General features: G+C 41.4%; 1 protein-coding gene across 6 annotated transcripts in view; it reads left to right on the top strand.

Annotated features, from left to right (window-relative positions):
- The window catches only part of TNRC18 (trinucleotide repeat containing 18), a 454,956-nt gene that overhangs the window by 284,819 nt on the left and 155,981 nt on the right, over nt 1-14,156 (top strand). For all 6 annotated transcript variants that reach the window (XM_089684713.1, XM_089684717.1, XM_089684716.1 and 3 more), the window contains one exon: nt 11,274-11,411. In XM_089684713.1, the coding sequence (XP_089540839.1) occupies nt 11,274-11,411 (138 nt within the window). The remainder of the gene's footprint in view (nt 1-11,273; nt 11,412-14,156) is intronic.

Below are 14,156 nucleotides of genomic sequence, written 5' to 3'. Positions count from 1 at the left end.
GAAAACACCCCCGATCCCCTCACACAGTTAACCCTATGATTGTATCCAAAAGTTAACCCCTTCCTCCCCAGTGCCATTATTACAGTGTCAGTGTTTTTTTTTTTTGCACTGATCACTTTATTGGTGTCACTGGGGATGTTCGTGACCCCAAGCCAGTTCCCCCCCAGTGTCAGTCGCTGATTGCCACCATAAGTCGCTGATCGCCACTATTAGTATTAAAAAAAAAAATCCAGTATCTATACCGCCATTTGTAAACGCTATAACTTTCACGTAAACCAATTAATTTACATGTATTGGGATTTTTTGTAGCAAAGACATGTCGCAGAATACATTGTGGCCTAAATTTATGACAAAATTTGATTTTTACTGGACATGTTTTATAGCAAAAAGTCCGAAATATTGTTTTTTTTCTCAAAATTGTCACTTTTTTTTTTTATATAGTGCAAAAAATAAAAACCGCACAGGTAATCAAATACTACCAAAAGAAAGCTCAATTAGTGGGGGAAAAAAAAAGCATGTAAAGTTCATTTTGGTGCAGCGTTTTATGACCACGCAATTATCAGTTAATGTGATGCAGCGCCATAACACAAACCACTTATGTAACCGCTTCCTGACTGCCCTATAGCAGAAATACTGCTACAGGGCGGCACAGGTGCGCAAAATTACACACACATATATATGCACGTGATTCGCGCTCCCGTGGTTTTCACGCCCCTCCCAGATGGGGTCAGATTGCCCGTCAGTACACCAGTAATCACATTTAACCCCTTGATTGTCAGGAACACGCTTATACACAATAAACCTCCATTGCTAGTATAGTGTCTGAACGGATCAATATATTTGATCAGATCAGCACTATACCAGCGTTCACATTAGTATAGCGTACCCTGAAACGCAGTGTTAGCGGGATCAGCCCCAGCACCTGCGTTTAGCCCCTACGCTTACCACCCCCCTTCTCCCCCAGCGAGTGCACTGCCAGTAGGTCACTGTCACTTGATACATTGCACACAAAACCGCAGTGTTTGCAGATTCAGGCCTGATCTCTGTTAGCACTTGCCAGTAAATTTTGATGACTCTCATGTGCAGCAGAGTTTCAGTCCTAGTGCCACGCTACCTTTTGGTGAACTGGCGAGCACCAGCGGTCTAGTACATCCTGGTTTTTCACATACCTCTTAGATTGTAAGCTCCCAGGATCAGGCCCTCCTAACCCTCTTGTATTAAACTGTATTGTTGCTGTATTGTCTCCCGTTATATTGTAAAGCGCTGAGCAAACTGTTGGCGCTGTATAAATCCTGTATAATAATAATAATAATAATACCAGCACTGCAGTATGACTTGGTGACGTGGCATGTCCCATAAGTGCAGTACAAGCTGGTGCGGTGATGAGCACAAGTATTGTCCCGCAACCACCAAGAATTCACACACAGGCCTGTAGAGCCCCAAGTATCCTTCCGGATGTGCTTGCAAATCCCGATTGGCAACCCACAAATTCTGCAGCACCCGTACTTCCCCCATTCACTGCCCAACCCAGAATTCAGGTGGAAATAGCAAATTTAACTCCTCCCTGTAGCTGCTGACTTTTAAAAAACAGCCACTTACCTGTCCCGTGGTGTGTCCCCCGCAGCTCGTTTTACCGGACACCCTTTATTCCAGGAGGCCGGCATCTTCACTGTGGGTACCCGGCTGTGATAGCTTGCGGCTTCACAGCTGGGTACCCACTGCGCATGCGCGAGCAGCGCTGCGCTTCGTGAATGGCCCTGTAGTCTTCTGGGACCTGTCACATGTCCCAAAAGACTACCGGGAGGACACCTTCTGTTTCCGATTGCCTAGCCGATAGGAGCGGAAGTGAGAGCGGGTACCTGTCAATTTCGGGTACCCGCTCCCCTCAATTGCCAATCCTTAATGGGGAGCGGGGGAGCAGTCCTTAAAGTGGAACTTCCCCTTTTGGGTTGAGCTCTGCTTTAATATTGTGTATTGACCCCTTTAGCATCCATGATAACGTGCAGTCTTTTGTAATAGTTGTCTGAGGCCCCACATTCTTGCAGGCAGAGATATAGCTGCCCATTCGTCTTGGCAAAATGCCTCAACGCAAGGTCTTGCAAAGTCTTGCATGAACCACACATTTGAAATCTTTCCAGAGTGGCTTGATGATATTAAAGGTCAGAAAACTGTGGTGACCACTCCAGAACCTTCACCTTTTTCTGCTGTAACCACTGAAGGGTCAACTTGGCCTTGTACTTAAGGTCATTGTTGTACTGGAAAGTCCAAGAGTGTCCCTTCTTGCAGAAGAATGCAAATGGTTTGCCAGTATTTTTTGGTAACATGCTGCATTCATCTTGCCATCAATTTTCATAAGATTCCCCGTGCCTTTAGAACTCGCACATCCCCAAAACATCAGTGAGCCACTGCTGTGCTTCACAGGGGGAATTGCCAAATTTCACCCTGCCATTAGTTCCATCGTATCCCCCCCCCAAAAAAAAGATACATTTCCGCTAAATTGATCTTGTCTTTTTGTTGCTGAAAGTGTTACTAAACTGCAATGGAGTCAATAAAAGTGGAAATTTCATAGAAATTTCATCAAAAGGCAAAATCAATTTCACTGCTCTTCAATAATCATGAAATGCCAGATGGTATTTGTGGGAATTTTTCATTTTAAAAGACACACAGAAGCAGTGACCATGGTAAACTTTATGAATGGAGGTGTTTTGGCTCTTACTTTTCTTTATTACACTGCAAATTGTACACTGTGGATTTAATAAAGATATAATGGGCTATTTCCATTCAGCATATTTATTTAAAGCAGAGTTCCATCCAAAAGTGGAAGCACTGCTTGTTTGCCTCCCCCCCCCCCCACCACTGCCATATTTGGCACTTTTGGGGGGGAGGGGGGACCGGATACCTGGTTTTGGCTGGTACCCGCTCCCACTTCCAGCTCAGTTTGCCATGGCAAAGTGAGCTGAAAGTTTGGCCCCCCTACTTCCTCCCGCAGTCTTTTGGGACACTTCACAGGTCCCAGAAGACTGCCGGACCAATCAAGATGCACAGTGTGACTTGTGCATGCACAGTGGGGACTCCCCTGTGAAGCTGAGAAACAGCTGAGTTTTTGTAGCTACTGACTTACTAAAATAACAAAACAAATGACTGGAACTCCTATAGACTTTGCTTTCATTTGTATTCATGCCCAATGATTTGATTGGTCATAGCTGCATTATTGTTGGCTCTGTCTTCTCAGAGCATTATGGTTTATTGCATAAGCGCTAAGAATATGGTTGTATCGACATTGTACTATTCTTATACTGGGCACTGGATTTTTAGGAATGTGCAGAGTTGACTAGCACAAGATGTATACATCATTTACACAGCACTTTACATATATATTGTACATTCACATCAGTCCCTAACCCTGAAGGGGTGTACAATCTAAGGTCCATGTGCATGAACTCTACTAAAGCACACTTCCTGGTCACCTAACAATCAGAAGCAGTCTCTGCACAGCATGAATGTTCTGGAGCTGTACTGAAGATCTATTGCTAAACAAATAAAAAAGAGGAAAATTAAAGTGTTTCTAAGGCCTAAACATGTTTACCTTTTTAATGAATTTCCTGCATTAGGTAAAAAATGTTTAGGTATTGGTATCACCCCCTCAACCCCCCTTATACATACCTGGGCACTTACGCAATCCAATGCTGTGCTCATCTGTAACAGCTCTCCCTGCTCTCACAGGCTTTGCTTCCACTGTGGTCAGTCAAATGCTGTGACGAGGCAGCGCAGTTTGTGGAGACGGAGGTGAAGTGCCGGTGGGTCCCCTAGAGAAGGATCGGGGTGGCTCTGTGCGGCAATTTTTTTGACCCTCTTTTTCATTCGTGATCATACAAAATGATGTGTTATAGTTTAATATTACAGGTATTTATATAGTACCAACAATTTAGACAGCACTTACAGTATATTTTATATTCACCTCAGTCCCTGGCCTCACGGAGCTTAAAATCTAAAATGCCTGCATGCACATACTGGGGCTAATTTAGACAGCTATTTAGCCTATCAGCATTTTTTTGAAGTGTTGGAGGAAACAGGAGTACCCAGAGGAAATCCAAACAAGAAGTCTGTCCTTGATGCTACTCAGGTGCCTAATGTTTGTCGGGTTGGCCTGGGGAAAGTCGGATTGCTGAGAGAAAAAAAGTTCCTGCTTTCCTATAAGATGCACAGTGCCTCACTCATCTTAATAGTGATACCTATCTGAGGAGAAATCAGTGGATGCCGATTACGTAGATGTATTAAAGCAGCCAGGCCCAAATTATTGGCTCCAACTCCGTTCTCCCAGTGACTGTTATGGTTATCTCCTTTACTTTCTGGCTCTGCTGAAATAGGTGAGTTGCAGAGTGCTATCTGCAGCATAGAATGTAAGGAGAGGAGACCAGAGGATCCGAGCTGTCATAGCTGCCAGGAGACCAGAGGAACAAAAAAAAAGGGCAATGTGTACCTGGCTCAGCAAGCTGCTTGATATAGCATGGGCATTGAGGGGAGAAGGGGGGGGGGGAGTGTTGTGTTGCAGGATCAAGCCTTGGCAACCCTAAGCAAATGCCAAGTCTGTTGCCCCCCAGATGTCACCCTGATTGCTGGCTAAATATACAGTCAGGTCCATAAATATTGGGACATCGATACAATTCTAACATTTTTGACTCTGTACACCACCACAATGGATTTGAAATGAAACAAACAAGATGTGCTTTAACTGCTTTAATTTGAGGGTATTTACATCCAAATCAGGTGAACGGTGTAGGAATTACAACAGTTTGCATATAAGCTTCCCACTTGTTAAGGGACCAAAAGTAATGAGACAGAATAATAATCATAAATCAAACTTTCTCTTTTTAATACTTGGTTGCAAATCCTTTGCAGTCAATTACAGCCTGAAGTCTGGAACGCATAGACATCACCAGACGCTGGGTTTCATCCCTGGTGATGCTCTGCCAGGCCTCTACTGCAACTGTCTTCAGTTCCTGCTTGTTCTTGGGGCATTTTCCCTTCAGTTTTGTCTTCAGCAAGTGAAATGCATGCTCAATCGGATTCGGGTCAGGTGATTGACTTGGCCATTGCATAACATTCCACTTCTTTCCCTTAAAAAACTCTTTGGTTGCTTTTGCAGTATGCTTTGGGTCATTGTCCATCTGCACTGTGAAGCGGCGTCCAATGAGTTCTGAAGCATTTGGCTGAATACGAGCAGATAATATTGCCCGAAACACTTCAGAATTCATCCTGCTGCTCTTGTCAGCAGTCACATCATCAATAAATACAAGAGAACCAGTTCCATTGGCAGCCATACATGCCCGCGCCATGACACTACCACCACCATGCTTCACTGATGAGGTGGTATGCTTAGGATCATGAGCAGTTCCTTTCCTTCTCCATACTCTTCTCTTCCCATCACTCTGGTACAAGTTGATCTTGGTGTCATCTGTCCATAGCATGTTGTTCCAGAACTGTGAAGGCTTTTTTAGATGTCCTTTGGCAAACTCTAATCTGGCCTTCCTGTTTTTGAGGCTCACCAATGGTTTACATCTTGTGGTGAACCCTCTGGATTCACTCTGGTGAAGTCTTCTCTTGATTGTTGACTTTGACACACATACACCTACCTCCTGGAGAGTGTTCTTGATCTGGCCAACTGTTGTGAAGGGTGTTTTCTTCACCAGGGAAAGAATTCTTCAGCCATCCACCACAGTTGTTTTCCGTGGTCTTCTGGGTCTTTTGGTGTTGCTGAGCTCACCGGTGCGTTCCTTCTTTTTAAGAATGTTCCAAACAGTTGTTTTGGCCACGCCTAATGTTTTTGCTAGCTCTCTGATGGGTTTGTTTTGTTTTTTCAGCCTAATGATGGCTTGCTTCACTGATGGTGACAGCTCTTTGGATCTCATCTTGAGAGTTGACAGCAACAGATTCCAAATGCAAATAGCACACTTGAAATGAACTCTGGACCTTTTATCTGCTCATTGCAATTAGGATAATGAGGGAATAACACACACCTGGCCATGGAACAGCTGAGAAGCCAAGTGTCCCATTACTTTTGGTCCCTTAACAAGTGGGAGGCACATATGCAAACTGTTGTAATTCCTACACCGTTCACCTGATTTGGATGTAAATACCCTCAAATTAAAGCTGACAGTCTGCAGTTAAAGCACATCTTGTTTGTTTCATTTCAAATCCATTGTGGTAATGTATAGAGCCAAAAATGTTAGAATTGTGTCGATGTCCCAATATTTATGGACCTGACTGTAGGAGTTTCAGGAGCTTCAGAGACAAATGGACCTGGTGTCGTAATATAGTGACTATCCAAAGCAGATAAGAAAAGCATACCAAACGTGACACTGTATCTTCACAAAGTCTTAAAAGCCCCCAAGGTATAAAATGCAGAAATTTCTACAGAAACAGGTTGTCAATGGGGTGACTTTCTGGTATCACCTCCCAGCTGGTCTATTAATACACAATAGAAAGATGAAGCATAATATAATCATATCCCCCAATCAGTACCTGCTGTCCTAGAAGCTTGCAGGAATCTTATTTTTACTGACATAATTTTGAAAAAAGGAGAGTTGGGCTTCTTTAACAAAGTGAACCTAAATCAGAAAGGGGCTCCTGAAATCTGTCGAAAACTGCAGATAACCGCTCTGTGTGCAGCTACATGCAAACAGCAGTGGTTGCTGCCAGCCCTCTATTAGTATGAATAGACTGAGTGGCCACTGCTGATCACATTACCTGGTCATTCCAGCAGCAATCTGCAGTTATTTGCTGCATCAATCCAGCAGCTGCACTAACCCAACCATGTGAAAGGGGCCTTACAATGTCACCATAAGAACTTGTTCACATATGTGATTCTTTCTGAAGAGCCATCCATGTTCAGATCACTCTTCAGAGAGCACTTGACAGGCAGTGAGGAGGCATCGTGTTGCCTTCTCACCACTTGCTTTAACCCCTTGGACCCCACAGAAGCAACCCTATTGACTTGAATGGGTCATGATCGGTGGTAGTACAGGGTAAATAATTCCTGCCACAACTGCAAAGCAATGCATCTCAGCCACATCGTACTAACACTGGTCTGTTGATTGACCATGTTTCTGCCTGTTGCCTGGACTGATCCTTTGTCAGTTTTCTGAATATGTCTTTCCCTGCACCTGAAATGACCCGATGATCTGCACATCCTGTTGACTATGTTCCTGGGAAATACCAGTCCAAGCCATCCCCTGCGGACAACTGCACTTCTGGAACCGCAGAAACCTTTTTTTTTTTTGTTTTTTTCTTTAGCATATATTGCCTGGCCAGTGAACATGGCATTCCTGGGGACAGCTATATACCAGTAGTCTAGGATTGCTTGGCTTATAGGAAAAGAGACTGCTATAGGTGACGCTACACTAAGCTATATTCCCTGACTACTCACAGAAAGGCAAACATTCACGTACATTGGTTTTGATAAAATTAGTTGATACAATGTTTTGATACACAAGATACAATATCTAGTGTATAATCAGTCCAAACCTTGAAAGTCTCACACGTGGTATCGCCATACTCGTATGGATCGCCGTGTGTCATCTACGGGGGAGAGGCCTGTATATAAACAATACAGATCTCTCCCCTGTCATCTTCTGCACATTGCTTTGTATTGCTCTGCATAACAGAACACACATTTAACCCTTTGATCAACCCAGATGTTAACCATTTCTTGCCCAGTGTCATTAGTACATTGCCAGTGCTTTTTATTAGCACTGATCACTGTATTGGTGTCACTGGGGATCTCGCTGATCCCCGCAATTACTAGTATAAAAAAAAAAGAAACTCCAGTATCTATACCGCTATTTGTAGATGCTATAGCTTTCACATAAACCAATTAATTTATATGTATTGGGATATTTTTTTATCAAAGACATGTAGCAGAATAGATTTTTGCCTAAATTTGACAATTTGATTTTTTTAAAAAAAGTAAAAAATATTTTTTCTCAATCGTTGGTCTTTTTTTTGTATAGTACAAAAAATAAGAAAAGCAAGGTGATCAAATACCACCGAAAGAAAGCTGTATTTGTGGGGAAAAAAAGGACTTAAATTTTATTTTGGTGCAGTGTTGCATGAGTGTGCAATTGTCAGTTAAAGTAACGCAGCGCCGTATTGGCAAAAAATGGCCTGGTCAGGGGGGGGGGGGGTAATACTCAGAGATCGCCAGGTGTCGGCAGGGAATCACCGGCTGGGACCCGGTGATTGACAGCTGAGTCCGTGCATGGCGGTGCAGGTAGGGCGTGCATGCCCCTTACCTGTAACTGCAAAATCACGTTTACATGATTTTGCACACCCGTGCTGCCCTGTAGCAGTATTTCTGCTATAGGGCGGTGCGGAAGTGGTTAAAAATCTTATAAACTGACAAGTTTGTGTAAATATATACTGTATTTTTTAATTTGTTTTCCCTGCATTCTCCAAAAACTTGTGGCAAAAAATTTTCATTTTCAAAAGACTTATTATGCTTTCCAAAATGGGGTTATTTTCTGGGTGTTTCCACTGTCCTGCTCAAGGGCCTGGAAAAATGTGATGGTCAGAAATGAAATGTTTAATTTATGCTCCTTGAAAGCCCAATGGTGCTCCATGGATTTTGGTCCCTTTTATGCATCTAGGCTGTGAAAAAGTCTCACACATCTGGTATCCCCATATGCAGGAAGCATAGCAGAATGTGTTTTGAGATGTAATTCTAAGTATGCCTATACTGTGTGTGAATCATAAGTGGCTAAAATAACAACTTTGTGGAAAAAAAACATTGTTTAATTTCTTCCTTTTTCAAACAATTGTGACAAAATTACAACTTAAACTCATAATGCCTCTTACTAAATACCTTGGACTGCCTACTTTCCAAATAGAAGTCATTTGAGGGGTATTTGTATTGTCCTGGCATTTTAGGGCTTCAAGAAATGAGATAGGCAGTCAGTACATCAGGATTGATCAATTTCCATATACAGGTGAAACTCGAAAAATTAGAATATCGTGCAAAAGTTCATTTATTTCACCTGCCCACACTGCCAAAATCACAAAAACCTGGTTCAATGATCGTAGAATTACTGTGCTTGATTGGCCAGCAAACTCGCCTGACCTGAACCCCATAGAGAATCTATGGGGCATTGCCAAGAGAAAGATGAGAGACATAAGACCAAACAATGCAGAAGAGCTGAAGGCCACTATTGAAGCATCCTGGTCTTCTATAACACCTCAACAGTGCCACAGGCTGATCGCTTCCATGCCATGCCGCATTGAAGCAGTAATTTCTGCAAAAGGGGCCCAAACCAAGTACTGAGTACATATGCATGCTTATACTTTTCAGAGGTCCGATACTGTTCTATGTACAATCCTTGTTTTATTGATTGCATGTAATATTCTAATTTTCTGAGATTGTGGATTTGGGGTTTTCATGAGCTGTAAGACATAATCATCACAATTATGACAAATCACAGCTTGAACTATCTTGCTTTGCATGTAATGAGTCTATCTCATATATTAGTTTCACCTTTTAAGTTGCATTACTGAAATAAATTAACTTTTGCACGATATTCTAATTTTTCGAGTTTCACCTATATGTACACACCATAAGTTGTAGACTAAATATATGAAAGACTATTAGCAAAATATTATTACAGCGACTAAGAAAATAATTTTTTTCCCCCAAATCTTCTGTATTTTTTCATTTATATAGCAAAAAATAAATCCAGTGGTAACTGAATACCACCAAAAAGTTTTTTTTCTGTCTCAAAAAAATAAGTTTCATTTGGGTACAGTGTTGCACGATTAAATAATTGTCATTCAAAGTGTGACAGTGCCGAAAACCTAAAAATTGCCTGGGCAGAAAGGGGTTGAAAGTGACCAGTAAAAGGCTAAATTCAACTTTAAGGAAGAAAAAAATGTTCATATATAATATTTTCCCACAGGAGTCTGCAAAGCATTTGCACGTTTCATCAACAGTTCAGCTGAATAAAGCAAAAAACATGCACATACAACCCTACTAATATTAATCAGTCACACTTCTACCAGCTGTATAGCAACATATTGATACAGTGTAAACATACCTTGTTATTATTGTAAGGCAACTATCCCACCAACAGTATGACTGCATGGAAAATCAGACTGCCTATTCATGCCATGCTTTTGCTGCTATACCACTTAGAATCTGTATCACACATGGCTATATTTCGTTAACGGGGCAGCATCCCACATGACAGTGTCTTTAGAAGAGGGCAATGCATTACATGGAAGTCTCTCTCAAATACATTCTGTCAAGGTCATCTCTCTGCAACATGGCAGGCTTTCCCCTCCTCCATACATTTTACTCAACTCCTAAATGTTGGTATATATTTATGCAAGGATGGATATGATTACTCCAACTCTTCACTGGTAAACATTGTATTGTGAAAACAGATTTTACTACACAATGGCAAAATTGCGTTTTTAATGGATTGCAGTTCCACATGTGGGGGGAATCTGTACTTATTTGTAAGTGAGGCACTATCTCCAAGGCATTGTACACACAATGAGAAGATCAGACAAATGATCATCCGTTTTGTTTTTTGGCGGGTTTTTTTGCATGCTAGTCTCATATCGAAGTGAAGAGGTTAAATTTATTAAAATTCTTGTACGACAGAATAAAAATTTGAAAGTGATGTACTGTATTTTATTGAAATTGTATATTCAGGTGAAAACTATACTGATTAAACAAAAATCGTACGATCTGGTATCGTATGAGAAACATTTTTGTGCTTGTCCCTTCAAATAATTTCTAACAAAGCTGTGTCCGAACGACCAGATTATCGTACAATTTTTTCACAAGCTGTATTTTTCATACGATTTTCTGATCATGTGTACTAGGCTTTAGTAATGTTCACTCCTGCTTTTCACCCTGACATCTGCTATCTTTTGCATATGAGGATTTGCATCTTGTGGCACTGTTTTAAAATGTATGTACAATATTGTATGTTTAATACAGTCATTGCTTCTAAGCAGTCTGTTGGTAATGTTGGTACATTGTGTACCCAGAGACAGAGCAAGCTGTAAAAAGGCTGTTCTAAATCTTTCCACTGTTACTAAATTTCACCATGTTTTCTTATGATCGTGTCACTTAATGGTTTTCTTTTGCTTGAGATCTTATTTGTCCTGTGTCACCCTTTTACTAGATCTAGGTCACGCTGTAATAATCTAACCTAGCAAAAATGCTATGCTTACTTTTGTATAAGAAAATGAAATGCAATTTTTTGTTTCTTTAGAAGAAAAGAATGAAGGAATCTCTCTCATCCAGTCTGTCTTCCTCGGACTTGGGTAGTTCTGTGCCTGACAATTTACTTACTGTGAGCTGCAGCCGAAAGAGCAGACTGAAGGGGAAGTCTAAAAGCTTAAAGGAAGAGGTAAGAGTGTGAAGAGAATACACTGATGACCATAGTCAGGGCTGTTAGAAACCACGAGGGCCCCATACTGCCAACCTGACAGCCACACACACACACTTTCTATACTTCAGTTATGAATTGCCAAAATCCTGGCCAACAATTTAGTATCAGAATTCAGTAAAGAAATGGGCATATAGTTAGTACAATACTGAGGGTCTTTGGTGAGAGAGTTAAAATAACAGAGTGGGCTGGCTAGGATGGAGAAAAACTTTCTAATACTGATTAGTGAAGCCATCCGGTCCCAGACTTTTGCCCAAAGGAAGGCAACAACAGCCTTTCCCAATTCCTTGGAGGTGATCGGGCATTCTAGTTCCTCAATAATAGAGGGGAAAGCAAAGTCCTGTAGGTTGGCCTGCACATTAGTAGTCTGAGTCATGTCATCCACAGTAGGGGGGTTGGTAGGGAGGTTACAAAGAGGAGGCATAAAAATGTTAAAACAGCCCAGTGAAAGCATGAGTGTCCTCCACCAATCTATTCTGTGTTGTCAGGCAATGAACATGACGTAAAGCCTTCTGTTTTTTCAATTGTCTAGCTAGGAGGCAGCCACATTTATTCCCATGTTCATAGAAGAAATTGGTATAGAATCTAAGTTTGTCCCTGGCTCTACGGTCCAAGCACTGAGAGAATGTAGTACGCAAGGTTTCTAGAGCTTGAGCATCCGAATGGTCAAAGCATGTTTTATGTTTACGTTCTAGGGTATGAATTTTATCCAACAATTCCACAATCTCCCTCTGTCTTTCTTTTTTAATCCGAGAGCCATGGGCTATCAGTTCTTCCCTGACCACAGCTTTGTGGCCTTCCCGGATCGCTTGTGTGGACACGTCTCCAGAGGAATTTGTTTTGAAGCAAAATTGTAGTGAGCGAGAGACCGCTTCGAAAAAACAGCTGGGTCATCCAGCAGGTTCTCATTAAGTCTCCACACTTTTTCAGTTTGGAAAGCAGCTGGGGGGCGAATAGACTACATCACAGGAGAATGATTGGAAATCGTTATGGAACCAATTGAAGAAGAAACCACATTGTGCAGATACAATTGGTCTATAAAAAGAAGATCTAGTAGGAATCATGCGTTTTCAAATAATAGCTAAAGTCCTTATCTCGAACCTGCACCACCCGCCAGCTGTCTACCAAGTGAAGAGCACGTAAAAGCTGTTTATCTTACTGTGCGTTAAAGCATGTTAGAGACATTTTGCCAGAGGACATGTCTACGCTAGGATATAGGGCAATATTAAAATGGGGAGTAAATCACTGAAAAGATGTATTTATGACCATCTATTAAACCTTTAAGAAAAAAAGGAAATTGCCCTCTGGTTCAATTTGCTGAAACAAAAGTGAAAAGGGGCAGGACTTCTGGACAGCAATCAAGACCCCCCTGGCCTTAGCAATAGGGGATGTACTATGATACCATTGGTAAAAGTCACAAGAGGCATGCAAGGAGTGGAGTTGGCAGTGAAGTATGTCTCCTGCAAGAATATAACATCTGGGGACAGGTGACGCAATTCTTGCCAAAGGCAGCCCCTCTTCTGTGGGAGAAAAAGCCCCCTAACATTATAGGACAAAATGTTCAATTTTCTAGCTATGGTAACAGCGTAAAAAGGGTGCACAACAGATTATGTATAGCATACTACTCATATAGATAAGATAAGCAAAGCTAAATACACTGAATAAGCATTATGAAACAGATGAATTCGGACCCCTTCAATCACCCGAGCAAAAAACATATTAAACCAGTAAAAAAAAAAAAAACAACAATAAGGTCTGCAGGGGAAAAATGGACCTCCTAAAGGGAGGGCACCCCGAGGGAGATGGAAGAAACCTCTCGCCGAGGGTATCACCCCTGCTGCAAAATTGCAGAGTATAAGTCCTCTGTTAAAGGACCAGCCTAATGTGGGGGAAATAGTTTACTACAACAATGCTTGGCAACCCCTGGGCAAATCCAGTAAAATATAACAATATACAAAGCAGTGAAATCAGCAGCATTGCAAATAACAGATACCATGACCCACTGTTATAAGACTAAGTTCAACAATAGGAGACTAATTGCAGATATATAGACGGCAAATGCATTTCTTCACATGACTGGTCCATTAATATTCCTGGCTATGTTCTCTTTAGGAGAGACAGATATAAAGGAAAGGTGGTGTTGTCTGTCTCTATGTGAGAAGTGATCTCAGAGCAAGTGTGAAAGAGTAATGAGAAGTGATCTCAGAGTAAGTGTGACTGTAGTAATGGTACTGCAGGAACAGTTATTATTATTATACAGGATTTATATAGTTTAAAGGGCAAAAATGTATAAACCTACTACAGTACAATTTCATGGTACAGTTCATAGAGGCCCCAACTAGGGATGATGCTCTGCTGGACCTGGTAATCTCAAACCATGCATAGCTTATTATAAATGTCAATATAAAAGAACATCTGGGTAGCATTGACCATAACATGATTTAATTTATTGCTAGCTGTAAAGGCACATACAGGAAAAATAAAAACGTTGAGAGCTAATTTTCCAAGGCTGAGAGCTGCTCTCCAAGACTTAGACTGGGAAGGAATATTGGCATCGATGAACACAACACAGAAATGGGAGTTCTTCAAAAAGACTGTATGTGAACACAATGCAAAATATATTCCCATCGCCAACAAGTTTAAAAGGCTAAAAATCAAACCTATGTGCCTTACGGCAAAAGTTAAAAAAGCTATAGATAATAAGAA

Source organism: Staurois parvus, unplaced genomic scaffold (assembly GCF_062004578.1).
Source record: "Staurois parvus isolate SC_StPar_1 unplaced genomic scaffold, SC_StPar_1.0 ptg000353l, whole genome shotgun sequence".
NCBI lineage: Eukaryota > Metazoa > Chordata > Amphibia > Anura > Ranidae > Staurois > Staurois parvus.
Note: the sequence above shows the minus strand (reverse complement) of the source record. Positions and strands in the feature narration are given on the sequence as shown.